Source organism: Xyrauchen texanus, chromosome 48, assembly GCF_025860055.1.
Source record: "Xyrauchen texanus isolate HMW12.3.18 chromosome 48, RBS_HiC_50CHRs, whole genome shotgun sequence".
Taxonomy (NCBI): Eukaryota; Metazoa; Chordata; class Actinopteri; order Cypriniformes; family Catostomidae; genus Xyrauchen; species Xyrauchen texanus.
Genome location: NC_068323.1, coordinates 13,179,383 through 13,201,847, shown reverse-complemented (window position 1 = coordinate 13,201,847; position 22,465 = coordinate 13,179,383). Strand labels below are relative to the sequence as shown.

At 39.4% G+C, this 22,465-nt stretch overlaps 1 protein-coding gene across 1 annotated transcript in view; it reads left to right on the top strand.

Moving 5' to 3' along the window:
• The first annotated feature begins 756 nt into the window (after window positions 1–756).
• Window positions 757–22,465, top strand: part of LOC127639968 (neurocan core protein-like) — a 101,487-nt gene continuing 79,778 nt past the window's right edge. Inside the window, exons 1-2 of the mRNA XM_052122329.1 lie at window positions 757–829; window positions 11,424–11,816. Coding sequence (XP_051978289.1) covers window positions 757–829; window positions 11,424–11,816 — 466 coding nt within the window. The remainder of the gene's footprint in view (window positions 830–11,423; window positions 11,817–22,465) is intronic.

Genomic DNA, 22,465 nt, shown 5'->3' with positions numbered 1-22,465 from the left:
AGGGATATCTATGGTTTACAGAGAAGAAATATGTGTAGGTTATTTTTGTACTATTGGCATAACCAGTTCTAACTTGTTTTTGATTTAGTTGGAAATGTAACAAGTTGATGAATACATATCCTCATACGTTTAACACACTTCTAAAGCCTGAGAATTGTGATGCATAAAATTAAAACTACCATCAGACATGAAATATGCATCTTTACTCCTTAAATTATTGGTCCACATACAGTAAATATTTGTATTTGTCTTTTTTTATCATCATATTCAATATTGAAATGTAATAATTGCTGATTTCAGTTTAATTTGTGATCTGAGTTTGTGCGATTGCTCTGTAAAAAGTTTAAATCTACCAACAGCACCTTCGGGGGACTCTGGTCTGGTTTGGGATAGAGGGTAGGGTCAGCTTGAAGCATTTACCTGTGCTAATACTGATCATGTTATAAAAGAGCACACTATGCTCACACGTTTGAATTTTGCCAAGCACAGACTGATATCTGCAGCAGAACTTTGTTGTTAATAAGTGGTGATTAACGCCATTCCTTTTCCAGTTAGATTACAAAAACACTAGACAACAAGTGTTGTAAGTGGAAATAAATGTGTGGTGGCAGTCTTGGGGTGTTAGGGGTTTGCACAAATCCCTAACCGTAAGTATGAGCAATAGCAATAGTCTGTTGATTGTTTGATTATTATTCGTTTTTTAAATGACTGAAACTGTATTTCAATCTATCCACCTCTCTGTCTTTCCCCTTTAGGATGCTGGGGGAGCTCCGCTTGACTGGGCTACAGTCTCTCTTGGCTGTGTGTCTGCTCTTCACCCTAGAACATGGTGAGTCATATCTCAAGAAACTAAGCATTCATTTATCCTTATCTGTTTGGTCGTTGGAAGCACACTTGTCAATCAAAACATATTCTATATATCCTGCTGATAGATGTTCCAGGCCAGACAACGGTTAGAATAAGAGGACTTTTTGTGCTCTTGGTCCTCCAGAACGGTTCCTGTTAGCCCTGGCTCCCCTCAGGCTAGAGCGACCTACTCTGACAGGAGAGTTTTTTTTATCTTTAAATACACTCCACACCATGGCTTTTGCCTGTGCCATATAATTTTCTTATGGCTAAAGTAAATTTAGTTTTCTGCGTGCAGCTACTCCTTGATGCAAATTTAGTTATCAGCACAATATGCGCAGACTGTTTGCATACAGCCTAGTTTTTCTAGACACAAGGACAGTCCGCCTCTGTGCACGTTGTTCAGAGACTATTTAGCAGACATGAGCCACTTCTATTAAAATAAATGGAAGAAATTGGAATGCCCAACCAGGAAGCTCTAGCACCTAACGGTCAACGGATGTAGAAAGGAAGTCCCACCTTACAGGTAAAAGAGCCAATCACCTTTTATATACAGACATCGCCTGTCAATCATCTCAAAACGTGCATGCGCTGTAGCTGTACAAGCTGGGAATATTACATTTTTTAGTATAATCTGAGGTTAAGAAGCAAACTTTATGATACCAGCATTGTAAGATTTGACTGCTGATTTGATTTATGTTCTTTGATCGTAATCTTGACCAACCATTTTTGAGATTTCGGTGTTCCCCCATTCAAGTAGATAAGAGCTGCACTGTCAAGACTGGAAATAGCCATTCCAGTGAACTGACATGCTAGAAAGACTTTGGTTGTCTGCACATGTGCCTGCCATTGACCGGCCTAAAAGAGTATCGCAAAAAAGTCCTAATGAACTTGCGTTGAACCTTTCTGTACTGGCTCATACTCAAAAGAGTATACTTTGAAAATACTGAGTGCTGTGTCATCATGAGACAGAATATCATGTGGAAAAACCGAGTATACCCTAGCCTTTATCCTTTCATCTTCTGGTAATTACCGTAGCACACCTTTCCCTGACCAGACACTGATGAGGCTTTTTAGGCATCTGTGATAAATCCCCGCTGCTGGATTCCACCCTCTGCTGCCTCCATCTGCAGTAAATAGAGAGCACATAAAGAGCACTTTTATCTGCAGAAAGTCTAATTTCCTCACATTGCCACCTAAAGACTTGTCATCACTCACTCTAATGCTTGCACTGGCACTCGGCAGCGGTGATATTGTGCCCACGTTCCTGTGTGAGCGTGTGTGCTTATCCATGAAAAGAGAGAGTCTGAGGCAAAGCTTGAGCTCACGGGCCATGGAGAGACTCTCGCTTGGTGCAGCATGACAGTACAGCGAATCCTACATGGTCAAATCCATGTCATACACAGGCCAAGCCTTGCTAAGTCATGCCTTTGGAGCAATGTTAGTCTCGCCAATAGAATTGTTGATGGAAAAAACTCTTAACAAAGACAAGAAAAGAAAGCTGCATCATAACGGTAATCAAATATTTTTATTTAAAACATACTGTTCATGAAAATAAGATGAGAAGAAAAAGCCACACAATATTAACATAGCACAAACAATGTTTTTTTTTTTTCATTCAAATAATCCAGTCATAGTAGCTATGTTGGGGATTTGTACTTGGGATTTGTAGAGCTGAACATTGACAAAGTGAAAAGCTTTTGACACATTATGGTCAACCAAAATATGCAACATGATTATACATCAACTTGACATGATGCTACTGAAGGTTCCAGTACTCTGACGTTGACCCCATTCTGCAGAGTTACTTATAAGTTTCATATGAAATATATATATATTTTTTAATTAAAACTATATGCAACTTAAATCAATATAAGCGCAGCGTAGTTCTAGTGGGAAGAATAGCAGCTGTACATCATCGTACCATTAGCTAGGTAACTCCTAACCAATCTCATGTAAGCCATTGCTTTAGAAGTCTGCTCACAATATCACATTGCTGTTTCAGTGTGCTAACACAGCAACCTCCACCACCCCCGCCACCACCAGTTGAGTCCCATCCTGCATGGGGTAGTCTCCTCACCCCTGCCTCCTATCTCTGGCAGGATATGACGGTTCCGAGTACAACTTCTTTGGACTGCTAGATGGGTTGGAAAATAGAAACATTACATTTCTGTTCTATCTTCTGTTCTATCTTCATCAAATAAATGTCATCTTAAATTTCACTCTGCAAGTCTTTCTGATAGAAGTAAAATGTGACATGATGAAACATTGATTACATTTAAAGGACATTATCATCAAAAGACAAATATAATGACTAAAATAAAAAAATATAAAACAGTGATTTGTACAGTAGATGTAAACAGCTGTGTTGATGCTTGAAGCCAAGGATGAAAACCAGTTGAGTCTCAAGTCAGAACTTAGGCAGGCCTTGTACATGTACTGTTTCACAGACTGGCCTCCACTGATCTCAAGCTAGACCAGTTTCTTGGCAGCTGCAGAGTTAAGACCAGCCAGACCTTGGACAGCACTGGTTTCTCTTGGTTTCTTGGTCCCTGATCCACCTACCATCTGCACCATTTGATTGGAATACACAGTAGTGTTTTGCCTGGGCCTGATAGTGGAAAACCACCCGCCTCTTTCATTCTTTGCATCGGCAGCTCCTCCGCAGTAAGCAAGATATGAGCAGATTGCATGCACAGCCTGCTGTGCATAATCTGAATTAAGAGTTGCCTTCTCTTTACTTCCCTGAAGTCTCTCCATCAAAAACTGCTCCCATTGCCCCATGGGATGCCCATGGTGTAAATAAGGGCACTTTGTCGCCATGAGTGTTAAATACTTTTTTTAAGATTGCTCACTCACATCATCTGCCCACCAGTTTATTTATTGAAATATGGAAATTGGTGGAGGGGATGTGGGGGGTAGGGGGGATGTAGTGTTTATCTAATGGGGTCTTTTTGGAAGCAATAGCAGCCCTGTATCACACTGGATAAATGTGCTATTACCTACAGTAGCATAGGGCAGGAAATGTAGTCAAGACTCTGGACTTGGAGTTTTTTATGTGCGTGTGTTTGTTTGCGGTAATAGTCAGAGGATGTCAAGGAGATATTGAGCACAGACACTCTGGGCTCAGTTAATATTCATGACGCTATGAATATAGTGGGAATCTCTGGGGGTTTCCGGGGGAGAGCATCTTATGCTAGATGGTTTCAGAATGGGAATGTCATTACAAAAGATTATTGTTTCTGCCATAAATACACCTGTTCATTTTTAATGCAACGATTTATGCATCTTAAGCTATGATTTTGGAGTATGTCATATCTATGTCGGCAAAGGTGATACACCAGAGGAGTACCTCTTAAGACTGAAACAAACCTCAGTCCTTGTTAATGTTCATGATTCAGTGGAGATGATGCAAACGTTGATTTGCCTTGAGGCTATCACCAAACGTTATAGCAAACATTTGGCGAGTTTGCCACAAATGCATTGGATCTATGGACACATGGTCATGACTAGCTCAGAGGGTGCTTGCATTATGAGTGCTTTTGCACAATTTGACGCAGCTGGACTTAAGCACAATTTTGCCCTGTGGTTAAGTTACTAAATGAGAGAGCAGGAGGAAAATACTACTGTTATATTTGGCATGGCACATTGACAAAAATGACCAATTTGTCATGTGGTAGCTTGTAAATGTTTGCCCACCCCTACCCATGGATACTTGTCAAGGCACTAAAGAGGAGGGATGGGAATCAGAATTATTTTAACGATTCTAATTCCTGAACATTCCATCAACGATACTTTTAGTACTTTTGAGGAAGAAATATTTGAAAATAAGAAGAAATGCAATTCTTATTTGATTTATGAAGGTTGTCTGTGTGTGAAAGTCGATGTGTCTTGCTTTGTTCAGAGGAAGGTCAAGTGAAGAAGGTGGGTGGCTGATGTCTATTTGACTGTAATGGGCTCATTTAAGGTCTGTTAATGAGGAACAGAATTACCAAAAGTACAATGTCATTTTCTTTCCTTTAATATCTTAACGTAAAAGGCATTAATTACATTGTTCCTTTTTGTCGGAGTGGTAATAAAAGGCACATCACTTCATAAAATCCCTCAAATATCACTGTAGAAGATGACATGGTTATTGTCAGCATAACACCGGACCACAATCGATCAGACATTTTGTGGCTGCTGGGTAACTGAAGACATTGGGGCCACTGTCAGCAAGCAGCCAATTACATTAGCCTGAAAAGAAAAACAGGAGAAAGAAAAAGGATCCAACTTTGGAGATGTGTTCGAGTGCTGTTGCTTTGTGTTTTCTGCTCTGTGTAGATAAAGGCTTCTGACAGCACTTAATGCATTTCAGGTGTTTGGAGAAGACAGCAAATGCGACAATAGTCAGCAATCTTAATACATAAGGATTGGACGAGAAGTGGCGAGTTTGGTCTCTCTTCATCTTTATCCTTTCATTTTTTTCCTTCGCAAAAAGAGTACATCATGCTCCCACCTTCTCGCTAGTGCAGCTTTTACACCCCCATGACCCCCACCCACAAAACCTTCAGGATTTTTACTCTATATTGACTTGAGCTCAGCTGGATGAGGAAAGATTAAAAACAATGGCAAATTTTCAAACAAAAGGACGATCTCTAGGGGATTATGCTTGTAAAAACATTTCCATCTAAATGCAGATTTGCTATATGCTTCGCCCATGCTTCGTAAATTCATTATTTACCCATTTGGGACCAAAGCGATTTTTGTTCTTGCTTCCGAGGCATAATTTCTTTTTTTCAAGCAGGTATCTGCAATTGATTTATTTTTATTTAATCTGGCAAATTGGACCAGGCTTGGAACAAAATTCTACAGAAGAAAGTAAGAAACAATATTGTACAAGGTTAGCACAGTTTTATTTTTAACTGTATCTAGAGAGCAGCCTAATTCACTTACATATCTGTTTAAATGCATCTTAGCCGCCTACACTGATGCAATAAGTATTCCTGAGCTGTTTGCACATGGTTCTGCATTGAGTGCTTTGGGAAACAAACTTAAACTCTGCAGTTTTGCAAATCAAAATTTTCTGCTTACGCTCTCCTCAAGCATGAATTCAGGCAATGGGAAGGTTTTTCCAGAAGCATTTTTTTTATCAGAAGCATTACTTCCCTGGAGATGGACTGAAAGGATGGAAAGTGTGGGCTTTGTATTGGAGACAAGAGCTCATGATGGAAGAACCGGAGAGGAGGATTCTATCCCCCAAGAGCCCAGTTCTGTTTCACAACACTACACGTACAAATCCGTTCCACTCTTTTTCACCTCTTGGAATCCCATTGGATCACAATAAACTCTAGTGCAGGACATTTCTGTGACCACCACCACTTATTCTGGACCCTCAACATCAATCTAACCTTCAGAATACACTCAAATCGAATCATTCCTCTTGGCTAACCGATTTGCCGCACAACATGTTTTTGACGATGGTGTGTCTTGATTGAACAAGAAAATTGCAACTCCATTTACTCCTCGCATTGATGTCAAGCACTCAATGGGTAGCTTTTTTACCTATAAGTCCATTCCTCGGAGGACAGAGGATAAGTGGTGTTCATCGGCTAGAGTTAGAAGAGTGGGCTGCCATCATCTCTACCGTTATTACCCCTCTAAGTGACTGTTACCTGCAGGAGAGGACATTATCATTCACGCGTTTACAAAATGTCATCATGGATGAGTTTACAGATTTATACTTCATTATGTAATGCAAATTTACAGTATGTCACCTCAGTTAGATGATTCTGTTCATCTTTATGTTAAGTAGAATTCAGCTGTGTTTGAAAACTTGGAAATATCCGGGAATTGATAAATAAGAAAATCTTATAGGTCTTATAAGTTCTGATTATAGGTCTATCGATCTATCGGTTTTTGTCAATTAATTGTTGCTATATCTACTTTTAGAACTATCAGTTACAGGTAAAAATAGAAGGATATACTGGATATATAGTGAGGATATACTGTTGGAGAGAGCGCTTAAAACGCTTGCACATCTGTGCCTTCATTTAATTAAACAGCAGCCTTTTGCAGTTTAATAATCACTTTGAATCACTTTTCCAGATTAAGAAGCTACCGCCATAAAGTCAGAGCTCTGTGGTAATAACAACACAGAAACTTGTCAAAATAAAAGCTCCACCAATAAATGTATACATTTAAAGGGACAAAAGTTATGTTATGTTCACTATAATTAATAATATTAATAATAAATCAATAATAATTGTATTATATTTAAGCAATATCTCACATCTGTGATGCTCTTTTATGCAGCACTTTATTTGACAAAATATAACTCCAATGTTGTATCTATGATTGCGCTGTGAGGTTCTGTAAACAAGCACTTAATTTGATAAAAAAATAATACAATATAATGTTGAAAATGAATTGTTCTGGATGGGTCACACCCGACACTGCTCAGACACTGCTCTACAGTATATGTGCTTTGCAGTAGTACTGAAGAGACACCAAAAACACTGTTTCATTTACAGAAAGTTTTCTATGTGAGTAAAATACACTATTCTTTATTTACATGAACAGCCTTCACAAGCATACCATAGAGTACAATTTATGATAAAAACTTGCTTTATATTAAGTGTACAATATAAAGATTATGCATAGATGTAGTAGCATCTAGCCTTTTTTTTTTTTTTTTTTTCACAGCGATGTAGCCCATGGCACCTTATTTATTTCAGATTTGCCCCCCGACTGAATACGTTTGGACACCCCTGTTGAAGGTCAATGCAAGAGTGCATATTTTGTGTGCCTTATTGCTTTGTGTGAGCAGCTGGGAGCACAGACATTTCAAAATATGAGTCCTTGTGTATTTTGTTCTTGTTGGTTAAAAGTCTCACGTTATGCATTAAATCTTAATTTTAAAATAAAATTGTATCTGTTTTTATTGGGATTTTGGTGGCAGAGTAATCTGCATCTGGGATTTTATTTCATTTCACTACTATCTCTTCTTTGTCACAATAAGGAAATAATACGAAAATGTTCTTAAATAGAAAACATATTTAATAAATACATTTAAAAAAATATCATCCCATTTATCAGCTTTTCTGACCAACTTATTTATGGGTATTGATGAAAGTATTAGTAACACTCTGTTGAAAAACAGCAGATTTTGTTAGCAAGGGAGCACAAAGGCAATTTATTTGTAGTAATGCAACAAGAATTGCCAACACCACATGAGACTTCTAAGCAAAGAAATTACACATTTAGCATTCCATGAGTGTGTAGGTTGTTTTTAACGCAAGTTTAAATTGCATTATTGATTCTCATATGGATGACTATGAAGTACATTTAGAAACTTGTTATTATGTTTTCATGCAACGCTTGTTGTTTAATGTGTGACATGTGCTTGATGGCAACCATAACTTTTCTTGTTGCCTGCAGAAAGGCTGTAATCGAGTGGAGGACATGGAGAATGATGTCTCTAAGAAAGATGGAGTGTAGCAAAGCATCTATTCAAAGCCATTTGATGTAAATGGAAAACAGAAAGAAAAAAAAACATGTTAAACTAGAATAAAGCCATTACCACCACCAAGCTGTCCAATCTCTTTCGCTTAATTATGATGGGGGGTTGATGGATCGTGGAGATGAAATTTCCCTCTCCTCAACTGGTAGAAAACTCAAATTTTTACATTAAATTAAATCAAAAAATGGTGGGGCATGTCCAGACATATGGGGTGCGCAAAAGTAAAATCTAATGAAAATAAATCAATGAATTTGAACAATATTGCTCGGAGTAGTTGGCGCCCTCTTTTCTTCCGCTATGTCATTCATTCAGTCTGACTTGCGGCAATTACATTCTCACCTTCCCGTATGCAAGTGAGAATGAAGCATGCTGTGTGCACTGTGATAATCTTTCATGCAAGTGTACATAATAGGAACTGCATTTAGCTTGCGGGTAAGAAAGAACCGGTGTTTAGTCTATGTATCAACCTCCTTTTTCCTTATGCCACCTATTGATTTTTTCCCCTCCAAGGCAAACAGGATTATTACCAATGTAATAACTCCATTGAGTTGTACGGGTACTGCTGGCAGGGTTTGCTGAATTTATATGTTGCACTGTAAATACACTGTAATAGGGAGAGTATAAATAATATATTATGTACTATTGTATAATGTATTGGTATTGAGTGTAGCAAAACAACCTATGTCTTTGTTAAACCACACAAAACCTTAGGTATGTTTATATTGCTTCTTACAATCAGTCAATCAAACTTAATAGGGGAGTATTTTCAAGGCAGTCAAACTTACTGTAAGGATCGTGGGATTTTGTTTTGTTAACCTTGCATGTGCATCACTGTACTAGTTGTATATTACCCTACTGCTTACTGCATACTGCACAGTATGCACTGTATACTACTTATTTATTACAAAATAGTATGTAAAACAATATACATTTTGCAATGATAAAGGTTTCAAACAGTAGTATGAAACATTGTTGTCACACATTGCATGTTTAAAGGAATATTAGGGGTTCAACAGAAGTTAAGCTCAATCAACAGCATTTGTAGCATAATGTTGATTCTTTTTTTTAAAAGAAGCAAAAATCAAGGTTTCAGTGAGGCACTTACAGTGGAATTGAATGGGGCCAGTGTTTGGAGGGTTTAAAAGCAGAAATGTGAAAAGTAATATTTAATATGGAAAGAACACTACCAATGTATCAATGGTGGTACAATTGTATATACAGTAAACCCTTCATTTTGAATAGAAAAAATAATATTAGAATACTTGCAAACAAAAGCAGAATCACTGAAATCATTTTTGAGTATATGAATGAAAAATTAGCAAAAATCAATTGAAATGGTCCCCATACATTAATGGTTCTGGATATCATAAAGACTTGAAGTCAGTTTCATTTGATACATGTAAGAAATCATCTTGCAAACCATCTTTCAACACCTTAGTAATAACCCAAAACATCCTGGCATTACATAAATATAAACACGTATCATTACAATTTATTAAAAAACATATTTATTAATCTCATTATTCATTCATTGTGGACAATCAAAATGCATTTTGACCAAATACAACTTTAAGATTAGTTTTTCACTGTTTTTAACTCTTAAACTGGTCAAACATGTTCCGAACATAGATTTGTGTGAAAACGTGTTAACTTTTCGCAGTTCAGTCAAATAATGAGTAAAGAAAAGATGTTTAAAATTGTCAACCTGGTCTCACAGAATGAATGTTACTGCATCTACATTTTTGCAAACTGACTTGTATGTGCCGCTTTTTATGTTTTGCTGTAGTTTCCTGGTGAAATGAACACTAGAGGGTGCTACAACAACTGTGTGGTTTAATCATTGTCACACAAATCATGAGTACAATTGCTGATTTTGATTTTATAAAAACGTATATTTCACTCTATTATTCATCCCTGCTATGTTATGATATCAAAACATTTTGACGCATGATTGGAAAAACGAAACATTTTAATACTTATATTACAGACCCACACATACATACACTTATTCCTAGGCTTTAGCTTGCTTAGTAGCTCACCTAATAGAGCACTGGTCTTTGGGCTTGACAGGCAAACGTGCACGAAAGTGAAAGTGGCATAGAAGCGAGTCAAGCGACACAAATTGACGTGGTTGCTTGAATTAATGTGTGTTTTCTTTTTTTTTCCAATTTGCATTTTAAAACACTATCAGTTAGGTCAGGGTTGGCTAAGGGTAAGGATGTCTGTTTTGTTAAACTCTCATTTATCTTTCCGGACACTATTGGTAAGAAGTAGTGTACATTTTTAGGTTAGGGAGGTACGTTTTACATATTAAAACCTCCATCTAAAATTCACCTCAAAAATCTGCTGGACATTTCACTTGAAAACTGCAACCAAATGTTTAATGAAGCACGTAATTTCAGTTCTGCAAAAACTTTGCAATGATCAATTCATCATAGAAAATGGAAGGTCAAGTTGGGTGGAAATTATTGTGGAAACAGTATTCTTCTAAGTCTGTTCTGTTGCATACAGCACATTTTGACAAATTTAGTAGCTTAAGTAATATGTATATTCTATGCAAACAGAAAATGTACATACTATGCACAGTATGCATGCTATAAACTGCAGAAATAGTAACAGTAATATGACAATATGCAATACTAAACATAGCCAGACAAAATAATGAAATGTACAATGTTACCTAATGTGTTAATATCTTAGACACTTCCTTACTTGTGGGCTCTTTCTTATTCAACCCTCAAAGGGTTTTTTTCATCAAAGTCAGTTCAGAGTTTTTATGAACAACTAAAACTTAAACATCTTACTTAGGATTTTAGTTCTTTGACCTATTTTTATATTTTCACCCTGTATTTCGCCATTAGAAATAGCCTGGCTGGCATGGGATAGGTTCACGGTCAGGGTCAGGGGAATGGTATTAAAAACAAACAAACAAACAGCCAATCATTCAAACATCAATTTGATTTAGCTTCTTTTTCAATACCTTCCAATTCCAGCGGTGCACTGGACAAATAATAAAAAAAAATTGTCTAATTACTCTCTGCATCTTCTAAATGTTTCTTATTTTCTCTTTTCCCAGGCATGGTGAGCTGTGACACTGTGGTGAACATGCATAAGGTGACCCACCAGAGGGTCCAGGAGCCTCTGTCAGGTACGACCCTCCTACCTTGTGTATTCACCCTGCTCCCGAGTCCTTCTAACGAATCTCCCCGTATCAAGTGGACTAAACTGTGGGGCCAACGCGGACCAGATGGTCTACAGAAGCAACAATCAATTCTGGTGGCTAAAGACAATATAATCAAGGTGAAGAAAGTCTTCCAGGGACGCGTCACCTTGCCGGGGTACCCAGAGAACCGCTACAATGCCAGCTTGGCACTTACAGGCCTGCGATCCAGCGACTCTGGAATGTACCGCTGTGAGGTTGTGGTCGGCATCAATGACGAACAAGATTTGGTGCCCCTCCAGGTCACGGGTAATGCTGTGCACCACAGAATACTAATATACACAGCTGTGATCATAGGGGATATTTGAGTTATGATAAAGTTGGGTGGTGTGTACAGCTGAACTCTTTTGAATTAATGTTTGTTTTTTGTGAAAAAGTAGACTTGCAATTAACTTGCCTTTTCAGCATTGGGTTTTCAGGCTTGAAATTTGCTCACAAAATGACTAGATATAGACTATTATTTAATCTGAAAAACTGGTATAATTATAGTAATCAGTGGCAAGGATTCATTTTCCTGCACATCTGCTGCTGTTTTCCGCAGTGGAGTCACTATTAGATCAGAGACCGACACAAACCAAACAGCTGCTACATTTGCTGCATGCTCAGATTTCTGCCAAAATTAAGATGTAGTTAGATTTAGTTCAGCAAGCGAGTGCCAATATGCTATGCAATGTGGGCATGTGTGAGGAAGAAAGAGAGTAGATAATTATGAAGTCCTCTGTTTTAAAAGAGGACATGGCTCAGGCCATTTGTGAGAAAGTCATTGATGCATTTGTGAGAAAATCAGGACTGTGGTTGAGAAAAGTCTGCCAAAAGTCACAGGACTCACAAGTGGTCTGTATTTGTTCACATCGGATTGTTTATTTGTTTGACAATCTTGTAGAATTTGTAGAATAGATTGTATTTATTTATAAAAAAAAATTTCACCCCAATTTGGAAAGCCCAATTCCCAATGCGTTCTAAGTCCTCGTGTGTAGTGCCTCAATTCGGGTGGCAGAGGATGAATCTCAGTTGCCTCCGCATCTGAGATCGTCAGTCCGCGCATCTTATCACGTGGCTTGTTGAGCGCATAACCACGGAGACATAGCACGTGTGGAAGCTTCATGCTATTCTCCACGGCATCCACGCACAACTCACCATGCGACCCACGGAGAGCAAACTACATTATAGCGACCACGAGGAGGTTACCCCATGTGACTCTACCGTCCCTAGCAACCGGTCCAATTTGGTTCCTTTGGAGACCTGGCTGGAGTCACTCAGCACATCCTGGATTCAAACTCGCGACTTCAGGGGTGGTAGTCAGTGTCTTTAATAGCTGGGCTACCCAAGCCCTTCTGATTGTATTTATCTGTAAAATATGATGTAGGCTCACATGAAAGACATTTTTTATATTTGTAAAACAGCGCATTTGTTTAAGCCAGTGGTACAGGACAACTATTCTTAATTTTCTCTTAAATGGCCCTTTGCATTTGCCAATCGTGTTTGTTTGAGTGTCAAGTTTTCCTTTGCGAAGTGGATTGTGTTTGTTTGCAAAATGTTCTATTTGTTTGTTTACTTTTGGCAGAAATCTGGCTCCATAGGCAGCCCCCATGAGGGGACCCTCTCCATGTAGAATAAAACAGCTTTTGTAATGTTACTGATATGTCAGGAGTCTTGTGTGAGTGGTTATGATTTTATATATATATATATATATATATATATATATATATATATATATATATATTGCAAAATTGCAATTAATTTATTTATTCAGGAGGACAAAATTACCAAGTGCACCTTTAAGTTATTACACAGATCATTTGGATTGATTTAAGCCAATGGATATTAACTTTTTAAGTTTATAAGGCTCTGTAAAACAGTTAAAGGATGGGCAAGGAGGAGGCGAGAACCGGCTTGACGATATAAATCATAGTTTAATGGAAAACTTAAAAGACAACACAAACACACATGACGGACATGTCCGCTAACGATCTCTCTCTCCCACACGGCACTCTGCAGTCAGCATTTAAACCTCACGGAGGCATAATTAGCCTAATACGGGACCGGGTGTGTAGGATCACGACCCGGCCCCGCCCTCCGCCCTGCCACATTCCTCCCTCGTTCTCTCAGGCTGGGGAGCCCCCGGCCTGACGTACACCCCCCGGCCTGACGTACATGAAAAAAAAAAAACTTACTCGCCAGTTCTCCGATACGCCGCAGCTTGTTCCTCGGCCACTCCTCCACCCTCGGCCACTCCTCCACCCTTTACCTCTCCGGGCGGATCTGAGGCAGTCCTCCAGCCCCTGGCGGACGGAACACCCCGCCGCGTTCTCGGGGACTAGAAGGGGTCTCCCCCGCCCCTGGCAGCGGTTCTCTCGCTCCAGGCGGTTGTTGGCAGTGAGCCGCTCCCCGCTTGCGGTCGGCGGTCTTAAACCCCGGCGCGTTTCAGCGGCCGGTAGGCGACTCCTCCGCCCCTGGCAGCGGCCCTGACCGCTCCAGGCGGTCGGCTAGGAGCCCCTCCTCCCCTCGCGGTCGGCGGCCATCGTCCTCGTTCAGGTGGCTGGGCTTCTCGTCCCCCGGCAGATGGCCGCGGCTGCTCCGTTGGGGTGGACGGTAGTGGCGAGAACTCTACTACGGCGTATCCCTCCTCCTTCCCGGGCTTCGGCACCAATGTAAAACTTCTCAGATGAAGGAGGACAGGAAACAGGTCTTCACCACAAGGTAAGCTTTTTAATTCCCTTAGTTTCTCACAGTATTACTTTCACACACACAATACAATATCAAACACTGGGTTTGCTTGTCGTCTCTCTCCCTGACTGGAGGCTCTGTGTCTGCTTTTATACCGCTCTCCTCGTGCTCACTGGAATTAGAGACAGGTGTTAGGCATAATTTAGCTCAGGTGTAAGCGCCCTTACCGCTTTCCTCTCCCGGACGGGCGCTTGACCACGCCCCCGCTGCCACAGGCTCCATTATGAATTTCGCTCTATATGTGATTGTCTGGGAAGATGAAAAGTCCCAGTGCTCACCCAAAATCCCCCTCCAAATAGTAGAGTCTCTTACATGCCTTTCGGCAAATTCCAGCTGAGTTTTGAACAAAGGCTCTTTCCTGCAAGATTTATGAAGTGTGCATGAGCTGTTGTTGTCTCATAGACCATTTCTCTCATCTTTGTTGTGGAGGACTGTAACAACTTCAGAGATGCCAGTGGCCTGTAGTCAAGGAGGCCTTCCTTACAATATTCTTGGATTTTGGTTTAAATTTTGCAGTTGTTCTACATTGTCTTAACTGGGATGTATTTTTGATAGATCTGTTCATAGATATTAGACATATTCTTTATTTAAATTAATGTTCCAGGCTCAATACAAGTTAAGCTCAATTGACAGTATTTGTGGCATAATGTTGATTGCCACAAAAATAATTTTGACTTTCTTGTCAAAGTGACTTAACACTGGTAAACCCTATAATCTGGTAAACCTTGTAACACCTGTAAGTCCTTGATTTTATTACACTTAAATCAGGTTAAGCTGTAAAATTTATACATTTTAAGGCTATAGTGGAGATGGAGATGGTGGAGATGGTCTCACACTCAGGTTTGTTATTCAGGTTTGTTTAATCTCAAATTAAGTGAAATAACTGCACACACAGGTGCACTCCAATGAATTAATCACATGGTTATGTATGTAATTAAATATTAATAAAACATTATGGTTCCATAATTTAACCTAGTAAATTGTTCTGGGGGATGAGTACTTCTATACACACTGCATATGACTCTGTTAAATTAGTTTTTATTGATGTAATTAGGACATTAAACAGAAGCGCTTAGCCGAATTGTCATATATCTGCTCTTGGTCTGATTGTGTCTTCAGAAAAGTTGTGGAAAAACTGACCCCCTTTTTTAATAAGATGTGGTGTCCCTCAGTGGACTGTGAGACTCACATACTTTATTGCATCCCCAGATGTTTGTCATAGGCAGTGAATATTTTTATGAGGTCAGAGAATGTGCCTAACTCCAAATGGAAGAAACATAGAAGCAGAATAAAAAATAGACCGTTAAAAAAAACTGAAGGAGAGGTCTCCTTGCCTCTTTTGAAGTGAGGCATCATTGTAACTGTCATGGCTGGGTAAGAAATGGGAGGCTTAGGAGACTGAAATCTTCCCCTCCATACCCCCTCTGAAGTGTTCGGCAATAAATTGGACCACCAAGCTTTGAGGGTTTTCCTTTGACCCTTTCATGTTTGTGTGTTCTCCAGGGACGGGAGGTGTGAGTGACGGTGAAGGTTATGGAAGTGGGATGTAGGGTAGGGAAAAAAGGACTGGCAGTATTCCAAATATATGATCTGGGAATAGCAGATTGACATTTCAAAAGCATCCGCGGTTTACATTTCTTTATACATTGGACTGGAAGCCCGTCCTCTCACTGGTCAAATAATAATTTGCACTGGGATTCCATCTCACTCTTCTCTTGTGCTCCTTTTATTCTATTGTACTGTGATCTCATTCTATTGTAACTCCTCTTGTCATTTGCTGTGGATTTAAGGTGCTGTAAGAGATTTCAGCCATTCTACTTACAGGAGACTGAGCCCCGTCTTTCCAAAAAACCCCACTCCAAAGGAAACCAATTAGCTTTTTTGAGACCAACATCATGCAGAAACGGTTGTTTAAAACAACAGCAGCATAATAGCACCCTCAACAGACAACTGTTATGAACAACATGGCTTAAAAATGGCAGTAAGCGTCCATAATTCACTGCAAACTACAATACTATGAGAACGCACATAATGATTGACAGGTCAAAAGCATCATTGTCTGCGGCGCGCGAACACATTTCTATTTGCTATTTACAGAGTCTGAAATTTTGAGATTCAATATACAGAGCAAAAACTAATACAAACGAATTTCTAAATTAAAGGAATATCCCAGGTTCAATACAAAATCGACAGCATTTGTGGCATAATGCTGATTACCACAAAAACTTATTTTGACTTGTCTCTCCTTTTCTTTAAAAAAAATCTTAAATCGACGTTACGGTGAGGCACTTACAATGGAAGTGAGTGGGGCCAATTTTTGGAGTGTTTAATGGCAGAAATGTGAAGCTTGTTATTTTATAAAAAGCACAAAATGTAATTCTTAAAAAAAAATATAAATTATATGATGTTTTAACTTGTGAATTTCATTTTGAAATGGGCAGTTTAAGACTAATAACAATCTGACGAGTTGAACAATTAAGGCGATGTGAAACAGGAGATATTAAACAGGTGAGGCAATCGTGTCATAGTATATAAAGTGCCTCCAAAAACGGCCTAGTCCTTCAAGAGCAAGGATCATTCGAGACTTAATAAGTGTTATTATAAGAAATGGTGATGTTTCACAATGGTAAACACTCGACTCTCCCAACTTTTTTGGAGCGTGTTGCAATCATCTGATTTAAAAATGACTGTACACAAAAAAGGTAAAACATCATATAATGTTTTTCTTACTGTCTTACTTTTTCAGAATTTGGGTTGTAATAAGAAACAAAATAAGAAATAATTCTTATTATTCTATAATAATTTTATCACACTAAAATCATGTTTACACACATATTGTTTATGTCATGTAGTTATACTTTTGAAAATGTGAGTATTTTAATGTTCAAAAATTGGCCACCATTCACTTCCAATGTAAGAGCCTCACTGTAACCTCGATTTTTGCTTTTTTAAAGATAAGGAGGGTCAAGTCAAAATATTTTTTGTGATAATCAATATTTTGCAGCAAATGCTGTCAATTGAGCTTAACTTCTATTGAACCTGGAATATTCCATTAAGTCAACATTGTTTAAAATTCTCTGACAATTATTCAAGACAAGTCAACTGTAATAGAATTAGAGCAAAAATAACTAATTGCAATACAACAAAGTTACACATTGAGTAAAAAGTGCTTGAAATCTGTATCAAGTATTCAAATAAACAGGCTGATTTAGTGAAAATAATTATTTATACAAATATATCTGGCCACAAAAAAAAAAAAAATTATAATAAAAAATAATGAAAAAGGATGCAGTAGACCACCACAGTCTGACACCACTGTGATCCAGAAACCTGAATCATCTCTTTAACATGTGCGCTTGTCTACAACGTACATCTAGATGTATGCTAGGTTATAACACTCTTCTCCACCATAAGATCATTATTTGATAAATTACTATTCCTGAGCTGATTGTGCCTGCTTATACTACATTGCGAGTGGTTATTGAATAATACACTGAAATACTATGCACAAAAGTAAGGGTTAGTACTAGGGTTAGGGAATTCACCCTCAGAAATTGAAAACAATAATCAAATGTAAAATCAGCAATCCCGTATTATCTGTCAACCGTATAGAATCAGAACTAGCAATGCACGATCTACCTGGTTTCATTAATCAAGTTAAACACCTATAATTGGTGTTCAGGGTGTTCATGCAGGGAATAACTTGTGTTGAATAGATTGTATATTTTTGTGTACGTCATTAAAAGTGTATGCACAGTTCCAGCTGTTATACAAAAAGATACACTTCAGAATCGATCATCCGTTTATTCGACAACACCAAAAGTTACATCCCTTCGTTCGTGTACTAACAACAACCACCGCACTTAAGGGAACTTCATAATAAGAGTCCCATTTTTATTCCCGGTAAACAGTCATGTTAAATCTTAAACAATATTCAGCACAGAGGTATAATGTGCATGAACACATTTCTTTAATGTCTTAAATTTAACAAACTCCCACTCTTCAAAAAAAAAACTTAATAACAATAATCTTTCAATTCAGCATACTAACAGGACATACTGAACAACAACCTCCTTGAACAAAAATACGACAGAGTATATTTTAACAAGCACTCTAGTACAACTCAAAGACAGACTGTTTTAATTCAGTTTCCATTGTCCTTCACTCAGTGCTTTGAGTAACTGACAAGCTGATGCCCCCTTCTTGGTAAGGCAGTCCGCAAGTTGTTCTTTTGTGTTGTACCACAGTACTCGCTCAACTCTCTGTGTTTGGACAAGTTCTTTGATACTACTTATCTCCAGGCGGAGTCTTTTCTCAGAGACTGACTTTGTGGACTTAAGTGCATCAGCAAGCGAATGATTGTCTGTGACACAGATTATTGGTGGAGCATGTTCAGCATCACCAGTAGTTAGTTCTGAGAACAGTGTGGACAGAAAGATAGAATTGTCAATTCCATCAGACATCGCCAATGTTTCACCAGCAAGTGTGCTCCGCACAGTCCTTTTGACTCTCTTTGATTGCCATGAAAGGGGTGAGAATTTTCCATTTTCTCCCATTAGAAGAATCAGGTGCCCTCCTTGGGTACCTCCATCTGAAAGATTTCCAAACGAAGCATCACTGAACACAATTATCTTAAGAGCACTGTCTCTGCCCAAGTGTTGGAAGTTTAGAATTACCTTCTTGGACTTAAGTTTGCACACTATCCGGTTTGCTTCATGGATTGTCTGGACAGTTGCATTTTTTATGTTTGATGTCAAATTGCTAGCATCAAATATAACATCTGGCCTGCTCTGCCTTGCCACCCAGAGAATTTGGCCTATTTTTGACCTGAGCTGATCCTTTTCCTCCTCACAGAGAGATGAGTCTTGTTCCACAGCTCGTGAAGGATCCATATGTATGGGCTGCATGTTTTGAAAGTAGTTTTCCTGGTGTATTTGTACTTTTCTGTCAACAGTCACAAAATCTATTCCCACATAACAGAAGTGATCATGTTCCTCACGTCCAACTTGGAAAACAGATCGAAGGTGTGGTATTACAGTTGTGGAGAAACTTTGCGTGCCCCCCCATATGAAGTCATCCACATGACATGCAAGCACCCCAGTTACAGTGCAGTCCTGATCTAGCCAATAAAAAACAGCTGGATCAACCTTGGACATTTTTCCTCCTGCTTTCAGTACTATGTCTTTCACTCTATTGTACCAGTACAATGAAGCATCTGCCAGACCATATACACACTTTTTGAGCTTCCATAATGCTCCCTCACAGATAGCCTCAGGGGGAGGCCTGATGTAGATGTCACGTGACAGTTCTATTCCCTGCAGAAATGCAGATTTTATATCCATGGAATGAAGTGTCCACTGTCTTTGACAAATAACTGCCACCAGCAGTCGAAGAGACTCTGAAGCACATGTGGGTGAATCCTTTTGTAGCTCTAACACATTTAACTCCTCAAAACCTCTGGCCACCAATCATGCTTTCGGTACTAGTCCAGTTAGTGTTTCCTTGAGAGTGCACACCCATCTGCTAGAGATGCACTTTTGTCCCTCATCCTGAACTTCCTCAAACACACTGTTATCTCTCCAACTCTTCATCTCATCTTGTTTGGCTTGGTTAAAGGATAGATCTTTTGTTACCAATACATCCTCACTAACATTTGTGACACTAACATCAGTAACAGCAGGTTCTATTTGAAGACACTCTAAACATGATATGTCAACTGAATCTTTACTGCCTGCAACATTAGTGGGTTCTATGAGCAGAAGGTTGTACCAGTTTTTATATTTGCCAGTAGCTTTGCCTGCACGCCCTAGTACTTTTACTGTGTGTAAAGCCCCAGTGTCTCTGTCTCTGTATTTTAGAACTTGCCCTGTTTTTAGACGGACATCAGTTCCCTGCTCTGTATCACTTTGTGTCCCTATGTCGTCACTTGTGTGTTGTGCTGCTACATTCTGCTCCCTGGTGGATGCCCCTGTGTGCTCAATTTGCACCGAACTCTGCTGCATTTCACTTACAGCTTCTGTTCCCTCTGTGTTGTTGACAGCATCTCCTGTCATCTCCTGTCTATGCACATTGTTTGTGTCAATTTCAGCATCATCCTTATCGACATGTTGATCTGCGCTGTCTGTGTTTACTTTTCTTAGTCTGAGGTAATGTACCCTAATGCAGGTTCCTCCATGTCTGACAAACACCACTGCACCATCCTGGCAATGACAACTCCTGGTCCTTTCCACTTTGGACAGTCAACTCTCTTGTAGTACACTTTGTCACCCATTTTATATTTTTCATCTGTGTTACGCAGTTGTTTACGCAGTGCTCTCCGTATTCTTTCTGAGCATTCTGCTTCAGTGAACGCCTTTCTTGATGCATGTAAAGCAGAAATGTGTTTTGCCACCCACTCACTTTTCGTGGTGCCCTCTAAAGCTGGGGGCTTGTCGGTTAAAACAGAGGGCAGGTTGGGATTCTGTCCAAACACCAACTGATGAGAACTGTAGCCATGGACATTTTGCATGGTGTTCTTTGCCATAAGAGCCCAGTCCAATGCAGTGTCCCAGTCACAGCCGTTACTTGTCTTCACTTTCATTATGATCTCTGTAAGTGTTTGGTTGTGTCGCTCTATAAGTCCATTGCTCCACGGGCTGTATGCTGCTGTTGTTTTTATTTCTATGTTGAAGTTTTCTGCCATGTCTCTAACCTCATCATTGTTAAATTCTCCCCCATTGTCACTAAACAGTTTCTGAGGTGGACCATGTACACTTATCCAGACATGGACAAAGTGTTTCACTATTTCAGAAGATCTTTTCGTGGTCAGTATGCTGCCTGCACTAAACCTTGTGAACTGCTCAATAATGCTGAGATAACACACCTGGTTCAAGTTCATGCAGATCTACTGCAACAGTTTAATTGTACTGAGATGCCAGTGGTAGGCCAACAGCAGGCTTTGGTTTGGTCTTACTGTATCTTTGACACGTTTCACATTCACTCACAATTTTTTCCAGAATAACATTACAGTCTGCATCTTTATTGCCTGAGCTAGTAAGAAGTCTCTGCAGTCTATCAGCAGACGCATGACCGAATTGTCTGTGAAGCGTCATCAGGATTTTGTGTTTTTCTGCGGAGCTAATTTTTTCTGAGATTGTCAGTATTTCCTCGTCACACTGACTTTGTACATCCTCATTCTTTTGTTCCGTTAGTGAGACATCTTCAACAGCTACCAAGACACAGTCATCACCCTGAATGTTTCTCTTTTCATTGTCCATAATGTTTACACAGTAATGACCAGAGCTTGTAAAGTCAAGTTTTACAGGTTGACTGAACATCACCGCACTGTCATTCTCCATATCCAGCACTGTCCCTGCTCTTTTCATGGATGCCTTGCTCAAGAGTAATGGAATCTTCGCTGGCACAACTTCAGTTTCAATATGACACTTAGTTTGTCCAATCTTTGCAAGAATTTTCAACTTTCTGTTGGAATAGACCACTTTTCCATCACCAAACTTAAAAGGTCTGTGACTTTGTGTTTCTGTCTTCCTCAGGTCTTTTATCTCGTTTTGGCTTAGTTCAGCGATGTAGCTATTTATCCATTCCTGTCCACACACAGTCCGTGTGCATGCAGTGTCTATTATTGCTGAGCCGAAACACTCTGTCATAAATATTTCTGCTTCAGTGGGCGACTCTTTTGTATACAGAGTAATGTTGCACTCCTCTATATCATCTGTTTTACAATCTTCAGTCAGTTTGACTTGCTCACCTCTGTGTGGACAGTCTTTGGCCCAGTGGAACGTGCTTTGACAAACAGCGCATTTTGATCTGCGTCCCTACCTGTCCAGAGGGTTATTGCCAGGCAGTGGTGTCTTTTGCTGAACATTTTGCGACCATGGCTTGCTCCTTTGTCGTCTTTGTTCTGTTACATATGCTGTTTCCTGATTAATCCCCACTGTAGAAGCAGACTTTCCTCCGAAAATCCTCTTCAGTGCTGACTTCATTGAAGCAAAATTCAAATCTGTACATGCTGTCAGAGATAACTGTCGGTCTTTCACTTCTAAGCACGCAGTGTCCAGCAGCTTGAATGCTAACACTGCATCGGGAAGCTCCATCTTATATTTACGCATCCGCGAGTACCGCTGTTCAAAATCAATTATATAGTCTGTCATGGAAACAGCGCTATCTTTCAT